Source organism: Cervus canadensis, chromosome 1, assembly GCF_019320065.1.
Source record: "Cervus canadensis isolate Bull #8, Minnesota chromosome 1, ASM1932006v1, whole genome shotgun sequence".
Classification (NCBI taxonomy): domain Eukaryota; kingdom Metazoa; phylum Chordata; class Mammalia; order Artiodactyla; family Cervidae; genus Cervus; species Cervus canadensis.
This window is the reverse complement of record NC_057386.1, coordinates 22,924,109-22,942,591: the sequence shown is the minus strand read 5'-3', so window position 1 is coordinate 22,942,591 and position 18,483 is coordinate 22,924,109. Positions and strand designations below refer to the sequence as shown.

General features: G+C 50.2%; 2 protein-coding genes across 2 annotated transcripts; both read left to right on the top strand.

Annotated features, from left to right (window-relative positions):
• Positions 1 to 324: 324 nt before the first annotated feature.
• Positions 325 to 2,448, top strand: HOXB2 (homeobox B2). The gene is made up of 2 exons (XM_043470513.1): positions 325 to 850; positions 1,611 to 2,448. The coding sequence occupies exons 1-2, from the start codon at positions 478 to 480 to the stop codon at positions 2,291 to 2,293; spliced, it is 1,056 nt and encodes a 351-aa protein (XP_043326448.1). The 5' UTR covers positions 325 to 477; the 3' UTR covers positions 2,294 to 2,448.
• A 9,491-nt stretch (positions 2,449 to 11,939) lies between these two features.
• Positions 11,940 to 13,307, top strand: HOXB1 (homeobox B1). Its single transcript, XM_043473230.1, has 2 exons — positions 11,940 to 12,519; positions 12,974 to 13,307. The coding sequence occupies exons 1-2, from the start codon at positions 11,940 to 11,942 to the stop codon at positions 13,300 to 13,302; spliced, it is 909 nt and encodes a 302-aa protein (XP_043329165.1). The 3' UTR covers positions 13,303 to 13,307.
• Positions 13,308 to 18,483: the final 5,176 nt, after the last annotated feature.

Genomic DNA, 18,483 nt, shown 5'->3' with positions numbered 1-18,483 from the left:
TTAAGTTCTCTTGTTTCCTGGGCTCCAGAACCTCCCCTCCTGTGAAGGGAATGAAGAAAAGCTTCCTTTAGCTTATCTGGAGAAAGCGGGGCATGGGGAGCAGGCATGTAGGACTGGGGGGCTCATGGTGTCCAGGTCATAGTCCTCTAGAGTTTTTGAATCAATTAAAGCAAATAATGCTCTGTTTTCTACCAGGCCCAGACGAGTGATTGGCCAAGGCGGGTCCCGTGACCATGAATTCCCTGCAATTTCGCCGGAGTCCTGGGTTTAATAGAGAGAGTCCCCATACTCTTGTATTTATCAGCAATATACAATTATAAAGACCCAAAATTTAAAAAAACAAAAAAGAGAGAACAAAATCTTCCCCTCCCAAAATCGCTGCATCACACAAACCTGGGGGGGGCAGGAGGGGGGGTCCCTTCCGATCCTCCCTCCTGACGCCCCCCCAGCAGGCCCCCTCCCCCACCATTGAAAGCCATGAATTTTGAATTTGAGAGGGAGATTGGGTTTATAAACAGCCAGCCATCGCTCGCCGAGTGTCTGACTTCCTTCCCCGCTGTCTTGGAGACATTTCAAACTTCATCAATCAAGGAGTCGACATTAATTCCTCCTCCTCCTCCTTTCGAGCAAACCTTCCCCAGCCTCCAGCCCGGCGCCTCCACCCTTCAGAGACCCGGGAGCCAAAAGCGAGCCGAAGATGGGCCCGCTCTGCCGCCGCTCCCCGCCGCCCCCCTGGCCCCCGAGTTCCCCTGGATGAAAGAGAAGAAATCCGCCAAGAAACCCAGCCAATCCGCCGCGTCTCCCCCGGCCGCCTCCTCCGTCCCGGCCTCCGGGGTCGGATCGCCGGCAGGTCGGTAAGCGTGATAGGGGTTGGGTGAGGGGCAGCTAGAAAAAAAGGGGGAGAAGGAGCGATAGGGGAGGTAGAAAAGGTGTCGAGCCTGTTGGGGTTTCTTGCCCCGGTCGATTCCAGGGACGAGGAAGCAGAAAAGACCGCTGTGGTTCAGGCCTGGCCGCTGCCAGCATTTTTTCCCCCCCTTTCCCTATAGCAGATTTTGGAAGTTGGTTGGGGAAGAGCATCTTTTTCTGCTAAGAGAAAAGGATTCGATTGAGGTTTCACATTTAGCTGTGTGGAGGAGTGTTGTTGGATGGGGTCGAAACTGGAGGCAGGAAAAGATTCAATACCATCAACTCTAGATGTAGAAGAGGGGTAATTTGAGAGCTGGGGGCTAGGGAGGAGAAGAGGTGAGGAACAATCTTTCTTTACGAATCCTTTCCTCAGGCTGAGTTGGAAAGTGCTGAAATGAGGGATCCACTCGGAGGACCTGGGAGGGGCTCTGAGGTTCTGGGGGCGAAAGGGAGCCGCTCCCTAACCTCTGCATGGTCCGTGGGCGGCTCTCTGAATGCTGTGCGCTGACTCTGGCCGGGTCTGGCGGCCAGAGAGGGACGAGAAAGAAGGCAAGAGGCGTGGGAGCGAGCCTCTTTGGTAGGCGGGCAGGTCGGGGGTGCCGCTGACATTGTTTTGAGAGGATGGGATAGTCTTTTATTTCAGCCGAGTTGAGGTTGGGCTGAGGACACGGCCCCCGTTGACGCCCAGCCCGCTTTCCCCGCAGATGGGCCGGGACTGCCGGAGGCCGCCGGCGGCGGGGCGCGCAGGCTGCGCACCGCTTACACCAACACGCAGCTGCTGGAGCTGGAGAAGGAATTCCACTTTAACAAGTACCTGTGCCGGCCGCGACGCGTGGAGATCGCGGCCTTGCTGGACCTCACCGAGAGGCAGGTGAAAGTGTGGTTCCAGAACCGGCGCATGAAGCACAAGCGGCAGACGCAGCACCGAGAGCCGCCCGACGGGGAGCCAGCCTGCCCCGGCGCGCCGCAGAACACCGGCGAGCCAGCCGAAGAGCCTGTGGCTAGCCCGGGCCGCCCCTCCGTATTGCGGGCCTCCCGAGCAGCCTGTTGTCACCCGCCCGAGGTCGCGCAGGGGCCTCCGGGCGCCTCGGGCCCCCGGCCTTTGGCCGCTCGCGTGGAGGGCGCGGACGCGCGGAGCCCGGGCGGCGCGCTGCGTGGGGCCGGCGGACGGGAGCCCGAGCCGTTGCCAGAAGACGCCTTCTCGGAGCGGCAGGATTCGCCTTTCTTGCCCGACCTCAGCTTCTTCGCGGCCGACTCCTGTCTCCAGCTGTCCGGAGGCCTCTCCCCTAGTCTCCAGGGCTCTCTGGACAGCCCGGTTCCCTTTTCCGAGGAAGAGCTGGACTTCTTCACCAGCACGCTGTGTGCCATCGACCTGCAGTTCCCTTAATAACCCGCTTCCTTCTCTCGACCCCTGCCCCCCCTCAGCAGCCTGCGGACAAACCCAAGGACCCCCCTCCCCAAGTCGTATGGACTTCTTTATGTGTTTGCTAAAATTCAGGTATTATTGAATTAGCGTTTAATCCACCTCCTTTCTTTAAAATATTGGACACACGGGCGTCTTTTAAAATTTACACATAAAAAATCCGTTTGGTAGAGTCCTTCCAACGAAATCTCAGGAATAATTAAACTCTGGGGAGGGGGGGTGTGCTTTCTTAAAAAGAACTAGAGGAACCTATTTTCCTCTTTCTCTCTCTCGCTCTTTTTTTTTTTGTTTTTTTTTTTAAGTTTTAGGCCGTAGATTATTTATTAAAATTCTTTACTAATAGGAAAAGGGGAAAGTATTTATTGTATATTATTTTCATAGATTAAATAAATGTCTTTATAATACGGAAACGAGTTAGTGTTTGTATTGGGACCCAGCCCCTTTCCTCCCCGCACCCACTAGGCCAGGCCGCCCTCTCTGTCTGTCTGTCTGTCTCTCGCTCTGCCCTGGGCCGGGTAAGTCCGGGTGGTACAAAAGGGGCCCCTTGGAGGGAGAGGGTGTGCTGCCAACTGAAGTGAGAGCAAGAAGAGATCTCAGGCACAGGCTTCAGAGTCGTGGTGGGAGGCGTAGAGGTTCAGCTAGATTGGGAGGGTCCCTAGGGCTTCCTAGGCTTCTCGCCTCAGTGCCCCAAGCGGAATGGAGGGGTTTTTTCCAGAACGCAGGACGCCTGGGGAACCCGAGGTCTGGGGTCATGCGCAGGGCCAAGGAGTGGAGTGGGGTCGGGGGTTTTCTGGAGAAGCAGGGTCCCTTGCCCAGGGATGGTCGCTGGCCTCCAAGTGGACAAGAAAGGAGGCCGTGTGGAAAATGCAGCGGGGGCGGGCACTACGGCTCTTCGGGTCCCTCAGTCACCCTAAGGCTCCTGAGGTTGGGAGGAGCGTCCGAGGAGCTGCGGGGCGATAAGCCTCGGGAGGCCCGGGCAGCGCTGGGAGGCGCTTGGCTTGTATGGAGCGAAGGAGGAGCGAGAAGAGCGGGAGAGAGACAGGGAACCAGGAAGATGCTCAAAATGGCGCTGGGGTTGGGAGGCACGGAGGGGAGGGAAGAGACTGTGGCCGCCATGACAGCCGCCTCAGGATGCGCGCGGCCAGCCCCGGGACCGTCCCCGCACCCACCTTCACCTTTTTGGATCATCCCGATGCCCGTGAAAACAGGGAGCCCGGAAGCCTCCTTTTTTGTTTTTTGTATTGTTTGAAAAAGCAGCCCAACAGATGCTGAGGATGCGAGACGGACAGATAGTCCGCGAGGGGGTGGGAATGGGAGAGGGTGAATGGAGGATCTTACTGGCTGGGTGTGTCTCGCCAAATCTGACTTTTGATCCTTCGCTCTGGGATTTGATGCCCGGCCAGAGCGTTCTCCAAATGCAGACCTACCTGTCTTTGCCAACAACTTCATTTGCCGTCTCAGCACTATTTTCTATCCCTCACCGCACCTTAGCAGGTTTCTTGCAAACCCAGTAAGCGGGAGGCAAGGATCGATCTTCCCACCTGCCTCCTGGTTTGTTCCGGGGAACGTGTAGATTTAAAGGGCCCTGGAAAGCCATCCATCCTCCTTAGGTTTATTTAATATTTCTCGGGCTCAGAAACAGACACCGCAGGGCTACCTCCCTAGCAGATGCTGCTGTTCTTGAAAAACAGTTTATTCCCGGACCTCCCAGACTTTCCCCTGAACCAGCAGGATGGGGACTTGGAGTACCAGGTACTGAGAGGCAACAACTGTCAGGAAAAGCCAGGAGCCAACATAGGTCGTGACATACAGGACTAAACAGACCCCTACATATTTTTAAAAAATCTGGTCTTTCAGTGTGGGCAGTACGCACATTTTATTCAGCTGGAATTTAATCCCTTAAACTGTCTTAATATAGAATTCATCTCCTGCATTAAATAATCTTATGCCATGTTAAATTGCACTTATTTCTTTCATAAATAAATTAATATAGAACAATTAGATGTGTTATTATAATATCATGTATCTTATTAGTTTATTTTCCCTCATAAAATATATACATATGAAATAATTTCAATATATTAAAGTAATAATACAGTTTGTTGGCTTGTATGTTTATTTTCCCCATAAATAAGTGAATATATAATATATTAAAACCACACTATACATCTCATTGGGCTGTGTGTTTATTTCTCCATAAAATATGCCTATAGGCAGTGTTTAACATCTTTAAAATCACAACACATAGCCATCTCTACACCAACAAAATAAAACAGACATTTCAGCCAGGGTTTTGATTTCTATGGACAGCCAAACTAGATAATTTGGTCTAATTAAAAATGCTCTTTCAGTTATAGCAGATTGTTACAAAGATGGAGAATACCAGAAGGATCTTGCTAATTGCCCACCTTTCAGCTTTCTTTGGTCAAAAGGAGAGCACACTTCATCAATGCCAAAAATACAGGCTCTGCTCCGTTGGAGAGAATTCACCTCCTGGAATCATGGCTTGGTCTGTAATACTCAGGGGCCTCTGAGGCTCCAGTTTTCTGAGAGATTTGCTGCTCCATGGACCAGCAGCATCAGCACTACCTGTGGGCTAGTTAGAAATGCAGACTCTTAGGCCCCACCCCAAATCTACTGAATCAAAATCTCAATTTAGCAGATCCCCAAGTAATTTACAGACATACTAAAGTCTGAGAAGTACTGCTGGATCATAGTGCCACCTTGCTTCTTGCCTTCCCCCATGTTTAACAATTTTCCACCCACTTTATCTGGTCACCTTCTTCCAATCCTCCCCAGCCCAGACCAGAGACCCAAAGGGCCCTGAATTTTAGCTTCTGCCTGAGGCTGCATCATTCCTGAATCTTCCCTCCCTAACTGAGTGGGAGTTGGGAGGGCCCAACCAAAGGCTCAATCTACCTGCTTAGATCTAGGTACTTTTTGCATCCTGGGCGTGAGAAACAACCAATCCAGGAAATCAGAAGGTCCACTATTTCCCTTGCTTATTAGAGAGGAGTTAGAGTTGTTTTTACAGGCAACACACAGCCTCTGTTTTTTCTCCTGTCTTCTGTTCATGAAACTCACCATCTCTGATGCCACCAGAGAAGAACAAAGAGGCAAGGCATTTCTAAAAAGAAATGACTTCTCTTTTCTGTTCCATCTGACTTCAAATTCAAAGGAATGCATGGCAATTTAGAATTCATAAGGGACAAGGACTCAGGGTGCCTAAGTTGTGTTCTAAGTTAGCTCCTTTTGTTTGTTTCATCTCGAGGGTCATCCTTTTTAACCTGAGTTTTCCAGGTTGGCTATGGAGAAGGAAGGCAAAGAGGAGAGAGTTAGACAAGGCAGCAGATTGCCCCCCTCCTCAATGGCAGGTTAGAGGGCAGTGCCAGGTGGCTGCATTCAGTTATCCCATCCTGATGGGGTACGGCTCCTCTTAAGTGGTCTGTGGGACAGACTGGTTATAAATTGGCTGTGGTTGGAGTGGGAAGGCTTCAGTGCTGTCCTGAAAGCTGTGGTCAGTCTGCCCTACTCTTGGTGAGTCATTTTTTAAGAAGAATGGTCCATTAATATTATGGTGAAAGCAAAAGACCTTTAGAAATTATTTGCAATCACTCTAACCCTGAGTCATTACATTTTTAAAAAACTTATGCCTGGGTAAGTCTCTTCCCCTTTCTGGACCTCAGTTTCTCCAACTGTAAAATAAATGGAAGAACTACATGACTCTAATGTTCTCTGCATCAGTATATGCCAAAAGTATATTCATTAGTCTAGACAAACAAGGTATCAAGTATTTATTATAGCACCTGGTGTCAGGTGCTTTTAAATGGAGGTGGTGACTTTTGATGTCTGGTGATAACCCACTTCCCAAGTATCTGGTAGAGCCATTTTAATGAATTTTAATTTGCCTATTTACACCAACAATCATGCCCCAAGCATTATTTAAGTGAGCAGAGAGAGAAATCCTTTCAACAAGTATGTAATTAGCTGTAGTGCTGTGTGCCAGGTACCAGGTATTCAATGAATATGAGTATTAAGAAGTAGGACATTTTATATATAAAAAAAAGAGGCACCAAACTTCTTTGCCGTGATGTACTAGACTTCATTTTTTGTTAAAGTTTATTTATTTATTTAAGGGCTTCCCAGGTGGTGCAGTGGTAAAGAATCTGCTTGCCAGTGCAGGAGATGCAGAAGACATGGGTTCATCCCTGGGTCAGGAAGATCCCCTTGAGTAGGAGATGGCAACCCACTCCAGTATTCTTGCCTGGAAAATTTCATGGACAGAGTAGCTTGGCAGGCTACAGTCCATGGGGTCGCAAAGAGTCAGCCACGACTGAGCACACATGCATTTTGGTCACACTGAGGCATGTGGGATCTTAGTTCCTGGACCAGAGGATGGAACCTGTGACCCCTGCAGTGGAAGCTCTGAGTCCTAACCACTGGGCTGCCAGTGTACTAGACTTTAAAAATCCCCTTTGATCAGTGTTTGTCTGGTTGCTAGGGTATTAGAACATAGGTATAAATTATGGGTCTCCCTAAATAGCTCTGCTGAATCTTCTCCCCACTTTTCCTTCAAGTCTCTGATAAACACTCAATGGTCCCACTGTACATCCTCCTGAAATATGCTCTATTGAATACATGTCCTCACTTTGCAGAAAGTAGACTCTCGAGCCCTACATCAGTCTCTCCACCTGTTGCAGCTAATGTGGTCCAAATCCTCCATTGACCTTTCCAGCCCAGCTCTGCCCTTCTGCTTCCCCACCCTCATTCTTCTTCATATTCAGATATTTGGTCCCTGAAGGAGCTATAACGAACTGCTTCCTCCTCTGAGGAGAGAGTCAGCAGTAAAAGGGCCTTCCTAAAACCTTCTCTGGGCTTCCCTGGTGGCTCAGACGGTAAAGAATCCACCTATGATGCAGGAGACCTGGATTTGATTCCTGGTTTGGGAAGATCCCCTGGAGAAGGAAATGGCGACCCACTCCAGTATTCTTGCCTGGGAAATTCCATGAACAGAGGAGCTGAGTGGGCTGCAGTCCATGGGGTTGCAAAGAGTTGGACATGACTGTGTGGCTAACACACAAAACCACCTCTAATTCCCAACCACCACAGAAAAATCACAGTCTGGACAGTCATTTGGATACAAATTCAGTTCAATCAGTGTTCAATAAATTTTCCAATGTGGATATTTTGGCCACAACCACTATACCTGGATAAGCCCAATTAAGTAGAAAGTTATTTCAACTCTTCATGTCACTCTAATCTTTCCTTTTAGCAAGATCCCAACTCTCTGACTTACTTTTCCTTCCAAATGAAGGTTTACATCCTGTACTGACATCACAGAAGTCAGGTTCAACCCTAAACCCTGACAAGGACAGTTTTCTCCCAAATTGGGAAGGTCAGGGAGTTCTTGTTAATGCCCAACCTCAAATCTTTCTGCTGCAGTTTTAATAGATTATATAATATTAGAGTTATATCAGGTAAGGTTAGGGCTTGTTATAGATTATATAATATTAGGCTTTACTTACAAAAAAAACCCTCTTCAGTTTAAAAGAAAATTCTTTGCCTGCACAGAGGCAGCCTTCTGAATTTTCAATGAAATGTGCATATGATAAAGTACATATTACATAATATATGGTGATATGTTATATAAAAATATAGCACATATGCTATTTTCCCATCACATATTTCCATATTTTAATATGTCAGTTATATTAAAAACAGAAGACTGACTCATAGTATTTCAGAATGTGCATGTATATGTTAATATCATACACTTACAGAGTTCTCTATGGTTTATGTTTTCTTGTTTGCTTTAATCCTGCTAACAATATAGGGAGGTAAGTAGTATTAAACCCATGCTTCTTCTCTGAGGCTGAGATTCAGAGAAACCAGGGAACTTGTCCAGGATTATAATGCTAAGAAATGGCTAAGCAAGGATTCGAACCCAAGTTTTCTAGGCCCAAAACTAATAGTCTTCCTATTACAATATACACTACCCACAGTCTATGGTTCTCAACCAGATATGTGACATTTTAATGAGCTTGCAATAAAACACACCACTACATTCAGATTGCATCCTCCCCAAAAACAACAACAAGAAATAATTTCTTATAGAGAAAAAAATTACAACCCCGAATATCCTTTTAATTCTTAAGTTCCAATCTTAAGTTGATCTTGGGCTTTGGCCTTTAAGATCTGGGCTGGGAGAGCAGGCAGAAAGGCACTTAAGGACCTAACGAAAGATCTGTTCCAATTGCCCCTGCCAACCCTCAGCTAAGGCAGCTTCTTCTATTGAAAAGTCCAGAATCAGGTATAAACTACTAACACATCCCTATTCTGATTAGAATGGTCTTGTCTTAATGGTATAGGGACCAGCATCTCTCAAAGATCATATCAGTTCTAAATATGCCTGCGTTCTCCTTGCTCACCTATATGTCTAAATAGACTATAAAAAGAGGAAATCAACCATTTTTAACTTTGGTGTTGAGTCTACCCAGACCATCTCTGGTGAATTTAATCTGGTTAACCAGATAATCCTATAGGCCACAGGTTACTTCAGATGGGGATTACTTTGTTGTGGTTGCCCTCAGCTGTGGGCTTAACAAGGAATCCAGGCTCCATAGATTTTCTCCTCAAGCCAGAGGCCAGTGAAGTTTCTTTTAAGTAGGAAGAGACTGGGAACCTAAGAACCCATGTTGCCTTTTCTCTCAGTCCTTTCTGCTGGGGTTGGGTGTTGTTGTTTAGTTGCTCAGTCATGTCTGACTTTGCAACCCTGTAGATTGTAGCCCACCAGGCTCAGTCCATAGTATTTCCCAGACAAGAATACTGTCATTTCCTCCTCCATGGGATCTTCCAGACCCAGGGATTGAACCTATGTCTCCTGCACTGCAAGAGGATTCTCTACTGCTGAGCCACCAGGGAAGCCAGCAGGAAATCTGGAAAGTTTTCATCTTTCTGCTACACAGGAGAAGGTAGCAAGGTTCAGGGATGAATTGGGAAGCTGAGGCTTAAACAACTACTGCACTTGATAGTACAACTTGAGGCACTTTTGCTCCACTCCTTTCCTTCTGTATTTATAATAGACTGTTGGTGACTTCAGCTATTAATGAGGGAGACTGCATTTCCCCAACTCCCAGAATGATTTCTACTCTTTTATCAATCTGATTTGGAATTTACTTCCTCTTTTAGACCTCAAGTTGTTTCCTTGATTAGGAGAGCGAGGGATGAGGTGGGGAGGTTCTCCCTGGGAGGGAAATGTGGAAAGTGGAGTCTCAAGTCTCCCAAGAAAAAGGGCAGCTAGGTCAGATAAAGGCCTAGCTCAGATGGGAGGTTTGAAGGGAAACCCTGGTTCCCTACTTCCCTGTTCTCCAAAGGCCTCTGTGGAGGACATCTTAAAGTGAGAGGAAACAGTTGGAAGCATCTACAAACCCAAAAAGAGCAATAGAAATATGCTTGCTCTCACCTCAATACTCCTTCTCTCTTCAATCCTTCTGCAACCATCGCCTGCTCCCAACTTCCACCTCCCACCTCAACCCTCCTTTCCTTTGTCCATCCTCATCACTTGGCACTGAACATTCTCCCACCCTCACCCACTGCATCTCTCTTAAAGGAGTTGCCAACTGGTTCCTCCCACAACTTGTCCTGCTCCTCTGAAGCAGAGTACACATGAGGAGGGAGAGAAGCAGGGGTCCTGTGAAATGCTTTAAGCTTTTTCAGAGTTGGGGGCTAAGTAAGGCTCACAGTTATTAAGAAAAGGGGAAGGCAGTGCGAGTCTGGTGATAGAGACAGAAAGTAGGAGAGAACAGGCGAAGCAAGGGAACTGGGAAACAAAGAGGGAGCAGCAACACAGAGACTGAGATAGACAACGTTGGGCCTCCTTGCAGAGAGATGAGGACTCACCCTGCCCTTTTTGGGGCGGGGAAACCTGAGAAGTTCTGAGGGTCCTCTCCGGGCCTGTCCCACCTGCTTTCCCTTCCTCCCCTTTGCTCAGTTGTTTACAGAGATCCTCCTCTGAACTCTTGCCCTCCTGGACTTGCCCTAGCCCCGGCCTCAGGCCTCAGCCAGGCAGACACCCTGACAGATTACAAATGAGCGTGGGTGTTAGATTGCGCCAAGCTCTTGTCCCCAGAGTCTGGAGGAGGGGACTCAATGGGCTCTACCTAAGAGCTTCCCTCCAGTTCCATCTCAGTCTGAACAGAGTGAAGGAGGCACTTCCTGTTCTCCTCCCCTCCCCCAACCAGAACCCAACAGACACACCCAGCTGAAAGGGGTGAGGCTCCCCTCCTGAGCCTCAAGACCGCCACACGGAAGCTCCCATTCTCTAAGCAAACTCCTTTGATCTATTCTAGAAAATTCATTGGAAACTTGAGTAATCTTTAAGATGTAACTGCTATTGAATTTATGGATTTGAGGCTTGGGATTTTGTGGGAGAGGAGTGTGGGGCAGGAAGGAACCAGAAGAATGCACTACACTAGTTTAAAACACTTCAGGAAAAGAATAAAAATTCCCTCTCTTCACCTGTAAGTAAACATCACCTAGCTCTGTGCTCATTGTGGCTCTCTGGAGAGACACAGGGAGTTATTTGAGTCTGAGTGAGCGAGCCAGCTACAGCTATGGATGGCTAGAGAGAGGATAAATACATCCGGAGAGATGAGTTGATGGATAGGTAGGGAAGGAATATAAATATGGAGAGAGATGGAGGAACAGAGAGATGGATTGAGACAGAGAGAATATAAAAAGAAGCTGAGGGAGAGAAATGGATGTGTGAATGAGGAGAGAGTGGTTATGTGGAGAGGTGGAGAGGGGAATGGGGCATTTCTCATCCTCTTCTCCGCAGTTCTGTCATCTTGTCTTGCTCCTTGAAATGCCAGTTTCCCACCCCTCACTTAATGAATTCTTTCTCTAGAGTCTAGGCCCTGCCTCACACCCTTAGGTGTTTTTGCACCCTCTTCCTTCACAGTCATCCATTTGGTCCAAGACAACATACCTCACTTGGCTGTCCTAGCCCATCACCCCAAATTAGGAGAAAGAAACTCAGAGTGGGAGTTCTGGGCAAAGGAGGCTGGATTCCCCATCTCCTGGTCTACAGACTTGGGGAGGGGGTTGCTCCTTTGTGAGGTGGGGGGGGGGTGGTGGGAAGAATGAAGGGCAGCTGGGTTGAATTTGTCCAAATCTAATAACCTAGGAGCCTATTGAAGGCCTTGGGGACTGAGAGGGGAGGAAAGTCTTGAATATTCCTCTAACTTTTGCCCCCTCTCCCTCCGGTCCCTTCTTTCCAAAAGTCTTTGAAGAAAGATGTTTTTGACGCTTCCATGTCGCCCTCAGATGGATGGGCTGTGGGTGATTGAAGTGTCTTTGTCATGCTAATGCTTGGGGGGTGATGGATGGGCGCTGGGGCTGCCAAACTGTGGCCCGCAGCGCCCATTGGCCTGGGAGAGATCACATGCACCCCTCCACCCCCACTCCCTACCCCCTTCCTGGGGGAGCGCTGGCCCAGGCGAGCTGGGTTAGGCCATGGATGCAAGCTTCGGCGCTGTGACATACTGCCTAAAGGTTGTAGGGCAAGAGGGTGTCTCCCCCAAACGGGCCGACCCTCCTGAGGCCTCCACGCATGGACTATAATAGGATGAACTCCTTCTTAGAGTACCCACTCTGTAACCGGGGACCCAGCGCCTACAGCGCCCACAGCGCCCCTACCTCCTTCCCCCCCAGCTCGGCTTCCGCTGTTGACAGCTATGCAGGCGAGACTCGCTATGGTGGGGGGCTGCCCAGCTCTGCACTCCAGCAGAACTCAGGCTATCCAGCCCAACAGCCACCCTCGGCATTAGGGTTGCCCTTCCCCAGCTCTGCGGCCTCGGGGTACTCCCCGGCTGCCTGCAGTGCCAGCTACGGGTCTTCTCAGTACTACCCTCTGGGCCAGCTGGAAGGAGATGGAGGCTATTTTCATTCTTCAAGTTATGGGGCCCAGCTAGGGGCCTTGTCTTCCGACGGCTATGGAACCGCTGGAGTGGGCCTGGGGCCCTACCCTCCACCACAGCCCCATTACGGGACCGAGCAGACAGGGAGCTTTGCACCGGCCTGTGCTGATCTCCTCTCCGAGGACAAGGAATCGGCCTGCGCGTCAGAAACGAGCACCTCTACAGCCCAGACCTTCGACTGGATGAAGGTTAAGAGGAACCCACCCAAGACAGGTAGGGCTCAGACGTGGCCAGCCCCTCTCTGGGGGCTCAGAGTGGCTCTGCTGCTTTTGCACTGAGGTGTCCTGGGCTGGGTTCCTGTCTGCACCACCGGGTAGAGGCAGGTAAGAGCACTGTGCTCAGTCTCAGGTCAGGTGGGGTCTCCCCACCCAGCGAGCGCCCAGTTATCCTTAAGAGTAAGTCTCCACACACACCCCCACTTCCTGATCTGTGTGCTCAGCGCAGGCCCAAGACCTGGTGTTCCGAGGAGGGGGAGCTGGGGGTGCAAGTGTGCGGGGCTGCTCCAGGTCGCCTGGAGGGGTGCCTGGTGATCCAAGGGAACTTGGAGAGCTGAAGCTGGATAGAATGGTGACTGGGGGTGCAGAGCTGGCGGGGGGTGGGGGGCAGAGGGGAGGGGAAGGAGAAAGAGGAGAGAACTGACGTGGCCCTTTTCTCGCCCCGCCCCTAGCGAAGGTGTCCGAGCTGGGCCTGGGCGCTCCAGGTGGCCTCCGCACCAACTTCACCACTCGGCAGCTGACCGAACTGGAGAAGGAGTTCCATTTCAACAAGTACCTGAGCCGGGCCCGGAGGGTGGAGATCGCTGCCACCCTGGAGCTCAACGAGACGCAGGTCAAGATTTGGTTCCAGAACCGGCGCATGAAGCAAAAGAAGCGCGAGCGGGAGGGAGGCCGGGTGCCCCCAGCCCCTCCAGGCTGTCTCAAGGAGGCAACTGGAGACACCTCCGACCAGTCCACGTGCACCTCCCCGGAAGCTTCGCCCAGCTCCGTCACCTCCTGAACTAAACCTCCCACCCGGGACTCCTCAGCACTGGAGCGCTGAGGAGTCCCCGTCCAGCCCTCTCCTCTGTCCTCCCTAATCTCGGCCTCGGCTCTACTACTTAGGCTGGGGCGCCAGTTCAGAGCTGCCTTTGGGAGGAATGGGGGACTGCTTTCCTCCAGTCTGGGCAGGGTGCTGATGGCTGGGGACCCTACCGGGGACCAGAGGCACGGGAGACCCAACCTGTCTAAAGTGAGGGAAGGGCTTCCCTCTGCCTCTAATCTGGAGATCAGCCCTCGGGTGGGGTGGGAGCAAGTCCCAACCTCCCGGGTTCTCCTTTCCCTTCCAACTTCCATTTGTTCAGTCCAGTGCCTTTGAGCTTCGAGGACTCTCCTCTCATGCACTCTTATCCTAACTCCCCCTTCTAGGCCCAGGACAGAGAGAAGGTTTCCTGTGTGGGAGGTATTTGGGTGCTGGCATATGACCAATGCTTAATCTCTCTAGTTGCCACAGACTTTACAATAGCACCAGCTGCCTTGTGACAGACCAAAAAGCTCCCCCCACCACCCCATCGAACCCTATTAACCCCCTCCTGGCACATTTATATTGCACTAGCGGCCTCCAGAGGTTGTTTTCTGAGACCTGCCTGCCCCCCCCCCCCGCCGGCCTCCGCCCCCCGCCCCCCGCGACTTCGTCTCAAAGCTACCAAAGTGTTTTGGAACTTGGTACTTCAGAGACTTCTGGAATGTTGTTTGAGGCTGGACCCCAGTAAGCCTCTACCAGGAAGGCGCAGGCTCGCCCCCACTAGTTCCTCCCCTATTTATTGCCTCCTGGAAAAGCCAGGACCTTCCTCCTCATCTCCACCCCCATTCCTGGTGCAGCCCAGGGAGGCCCAGGTGCAGGGAGAGCTCCGACCAGCATATCAAGCATTTCTCTGAACCTTGGGACAGTGGAGACACCACTCTTTCCGGAAACCTGAGCCCCAAGCAACCGGGTTCTCTCTGTCCCTCCAGCTACCTCATTTCAATAAAGTCTGTTTTCCCCTCCTCCCGCCTCTTCTGCTCCTCTGTCTAGGGGTAAAGGAGGCTCTCTCTCCAAGAGCGCTGGGGGAGAGATGAGGAAAGAGTAGATGCAAGTTGGTTGAGTTGGAAGCAGCTGAGCTTTCTGATCTCAGTTGGGTAAAGAGAAGGACTTACTGGGTGGGGCCTAAGCAGAACCGGGTCCTAGGTTTCCTAATCTGACAGCCATCAGCCCTCCGGTCATTGGAGGAACGTGGGAAGACCTGGAGGGGAAAGGCGGTGGGGAGGAAAGAGTTCGGAGACCGTCCTCAGAGGAAGGCAGGAAAGGAGACTAGTGGATCTGTTTGGAGAGAACAGAAAAGGGTGTGATAAGAGGAGGAATTGGGGAAAGGCGAAGGGAAGGGCCCTCTACCCCTTCCCCCTCCTCCCTCCCCCATATCCAGAGCGAGGACTGGCACAGAGTGGGCCTCAGTAAATATTTGCTGGGAAGGCTGTGTACTGTCCCGTTCCCCGCCAGGTCTTGCTTAGAGAAAGTCAGAGGGTGGGTCGCCCGACAAACTTCAGACTGGCACACAGGTTAACCCTTCCACTCCCGCCCCCAGACCGGCGCCTTTCCACCCAACCGGGACATGGGCGTCCGGGAGCGGGCGCGTCTGGGAGACTCTGGCCGTACCCGCCGCCTCCGATGTGCGGTCCATCCGGCTCACAGAGACCGCCCGGGTCTCCAGCGCTGGACGGCGCGGGAGGCGCGGCGAAAAGGCCGAGGGGTCGCTGGGCTGCGGGGGAGGCAGCGGCAGGTTGGAGCCCGGAGGGCTTGGGGTGGGCGGGAGGAGGTAAACCCCAGTCCCGCGCTGACCTTTTTACCTCGAAGCCCCCCCGGGCTTTCCAAACAAGCCGACATCGCCCCCGCGGGGGTAGCAATTGTCTCCCGGCGGGTCCCACTGACCACAGGGCCCCTTTGGTCGGCGGAGGCGGGGGCAGGGAAGAGGGCCTAGGTCGGGCAGCGCCGAGACGGTCGCAAACCGTCAGCTTTCCCGCCCCGAAGTGCAGTCCAGAGAACGCGGGTCTGCGGTTTATTGATTCCGGGGATCCCGGGAGGCCAAGTGCCTTGGACCGGGACAGCTGGGAGCGGGCAGCAGGACCAAGGGGGCGTCTTATCCACTCCATCTATTGATTTCTTGACCTTTCAAAGGAAGACAAGGAGCGAAAAAGACTAGCAATGTGCTCAAGAAACGCCGAGCATTTGCTTCCTAATGAAATTGGTGCTGTTATAGGAGAGGCCAAGTTATCAATAATTGCACAGTCCAGCTGGAGAAGAAGACAAGTGGTTTGGAAGAGGAAGCCCAGATTTCCCAGAAGCTGATGCTTTGCCCTCTGTCTTAAAAAAATAAATCTGTTTGCTTTTCTGCATTTAATTGAAATTGCCACCAAGGTTGGCTTCCCCAAAGGGGTCACCTTGACAGAGGGCACAGAGCAGTGTCTGTGGAAACAAAACTCCCCTTCTTGGAGCCATTCGATGTCAGCTGACAGAGCCTTCTAGTTGGGGTATTTCTGGATCCTGCAAACTTTGGACCACTGGGCAGAAAATCAAGGAGGAGGAAGGACCTTTTGTTAGAGCCGGACCCAAAGGATGATGACCCTGGACCTCGACTGGGGCTCACAGGGCCTAGGGGAGGTTTTTGGCCATAGCAGAAGGAACCATTTGATTCCTCCCCACCCCCGCCCCACCCATGGAGGGATGAGGGGCAAAATTCTCTGTTAACAGGCGTCCTCAAAAGAATCCACAATACATCTGAGCGCCCCCCATCCTCTTTGATCCTAACTCCTTTCCTGCTTTGTACTCTTCCCAAATCCTACTTATCTGAGGCCTCAGACTGGTCTACACGGAAGTTGTTTATTGCAGAAACAAAAGGTCACTGTATTTTCCTATCTAAAATGACAAAGGAGTGGTTGGTACAAACAATCAAACAAGCAAAAACACATTGTTAAACTTTCCAAAATAGATGACATGCTGCTTCCGTCATAGTCTCCACCATGCCTTTCAGATAGGTGGTTTTTTCACAGCCATTGAGGGAGCAAAGGGAATTCTATTTACCAGGAACTCTGAAAACACATTTTCTGCAAAATTTAAAGACCTCTATTCCAACACCTCCATTTACAAGATCTCCAAAAAGTCTCCTGTTTTGAAAATAAAACTCTTGAAATAAAGATCCACACCCCCCCCACCTTGATTCTTCCTGGGAGGGAAAGTTCTTCTCAGGTTGAAAGTTTGTCAAGGTTTCTGAGGAGTAGCTCCCAACCCCTCCTCCACCATGCAGCCTCCACTCCACCCAACTCTCTGCACCATCTGTTTCTCAGCCCTAAGTGTGAACTTTTCCTCTTTCATTTGCTTTTTTTCTTCAGCGTTTGTTCTTCCAATGTGAGGCCCTTTGATCTAGATGAGAGAGACAAGAAAAAAGAGATTTAAAAGCCCTGAAGTTCTTACTTTTAATGTGGATGTCTTTGTTATGAATATTCCTTGCACCAATACCACTGGGTTGCTGGAGGGGAGTTGGTGGGATGGGGCTTGGAGGAGGTGGGGAGGCTGGGGGCATCTTCTGATGACTAAGAGCACAGAGATCCACATGAACCTGAAAGGAAGGACAAGATATATGGGTTCAAATCCTTCAGAGGGTTGGGTGGAGTGGAGGCTACATGGTGGGACCTGCTTCTCACAGCCTTGTGGCCTTGGGCAGGTTGCCCAGTTTAATTTTCTCCAAGATGGGCATCATCTATTTCATAGGGTTGATATTAATAAATAGGTTTATATGTATAAAATATTAGGGAGCAGTCCCTAAAAAACAAATGTGAGCTCTGATAACACCTATAATTATTAAAGGGAACATGTCCCTAATCAATTCCAGGGTACATCTTGACCCTTTGGGGTACACACACATTTTCACTTCTCACCCTCATGCCTTGTCTGATCCCTGAATGGTGGATGAGACCAGGGACAGGTTCTGGAGCTAAGGACAGGTAGAGGGGATTCCCTTCTTAGCCGCTGAGAACACTCAGGTGGGTCTGGCTGAGACCTTTTCCTTCAAGTCTCAGCCCACTCACCTGCAGAAGAGGAGAGTTGTCCTGGGCCTCCAGCACTGTCTCTCCCTTCTCTACTGGGAGGGTGGGTCAGAAGTCCTGAAGGCAGACACGGTGAGTTCCTAATTTAGAGTAGTGGAGGGCAAGGGCTCTGCGTAGCTTAGTTTTCAGTGTGGGTCCCTTTAGTTTCAGTGTGGTTCTCTTATCAGCTGGATGAATGAGTTTATGCCAGTTAATCAGTTTACCTGTGCTTCTGTTTCTTCAGATGTAAAATGAGGGAAGTTGAATAAGTGAGATACAGGAGACAAGCTTAGAACACTGCCTGGCAGTGTACAGTAGAGGTTTTCTGTTTTAGGTGTTCATATAAGACATTTTTTATTAAGGTGTGCTTGGCCTTGGTATCCTAGAAGCAGACATTCTCTAACCTTCATCGTCCAGCACCGTACCTGCAGACTCATGTGGTACCATAACCATGGAATTTGCTGCTGGGAAGTAAAACAGTCATGAATGAAAATGTTCAGGGTAGCCCCACAGAATACTAGTTTATAGCAAGTGCAACATTGGAATGAGACATACTTTGGGCCAGACAGTCTTATTGCATAATTCTGGGAGCACATTCTCACTGTTGTCCATGACTTTGGCACTCCCTGCCGTTGTACCAGATTTTATTTTGTGACGGTTCAGTCCTAGCTCTATGAACTTCCTTGCATGGCCTCCTTTATATGACTCAACCACAATATTCCAGATGCTTCATCTTTTGCAATTTCATAGAACAAGAGTTGGAGATGCAAAATATTTAATGTCCATTCCTGGGAGAACAGAATGGCTCAAGCAGCTGTTGACTTCCATTCAAAGTAGGACCTCTTGGCCACTGTCATTCTCTTCACTGGGAAATAAGTAGATCAGGTGCTACAGAGAAGAAAGAATTTTGTAGGAAGTCAGGAGACCAGAGCTTCCTCTACCAAGGGCGGCCTTGAGTCAGTCATTTAACCTCTGTGTGCCTGCTTTCCCAGTCTTTAATATAAGTTGCATTATCTCACTACAGCTTTACTCATCCTTCCTTCCGAGAAGATGTAAGTGAGAAAGAATGTTAAACTTGGTCTGGGAT

What these genes read in the sequence shown, in the direction of transcription:
- HOXB2 (XM_043470513.1), top strand. Translation starts at nt 478, where the DNA reads ATGAATTTTGAATTTGAGAGGGAGATTGGGTTTATAAACAGCCAGCCA. An exon ending in CGGGGTCGGATCGCCGGCAG is followed by an intron (nt 851 to 1,610) that starts GTCGGTAAGCGT and finishes CTTTCCCCGCAG; the next exon opens with ATGGGCCGGGACTGCCGGAG.
- HOXB1 (XM_043473230.1), top strand. Translation starts at nt 11,940, where the DNA reads ATGGACTATAATAGGATGAACTCCTTCTTAGAGTACCCACTCTGTAAC. An exon ending in GAGGAACCCACCCAAGACAG is followed by an intron (nt 12,520 to 12,973) that starts GTAGGGCTCAGA and finishes CCCCGCCCCTAG; the next exon opens with CGAAGGTGTCCGAGCTGGGC.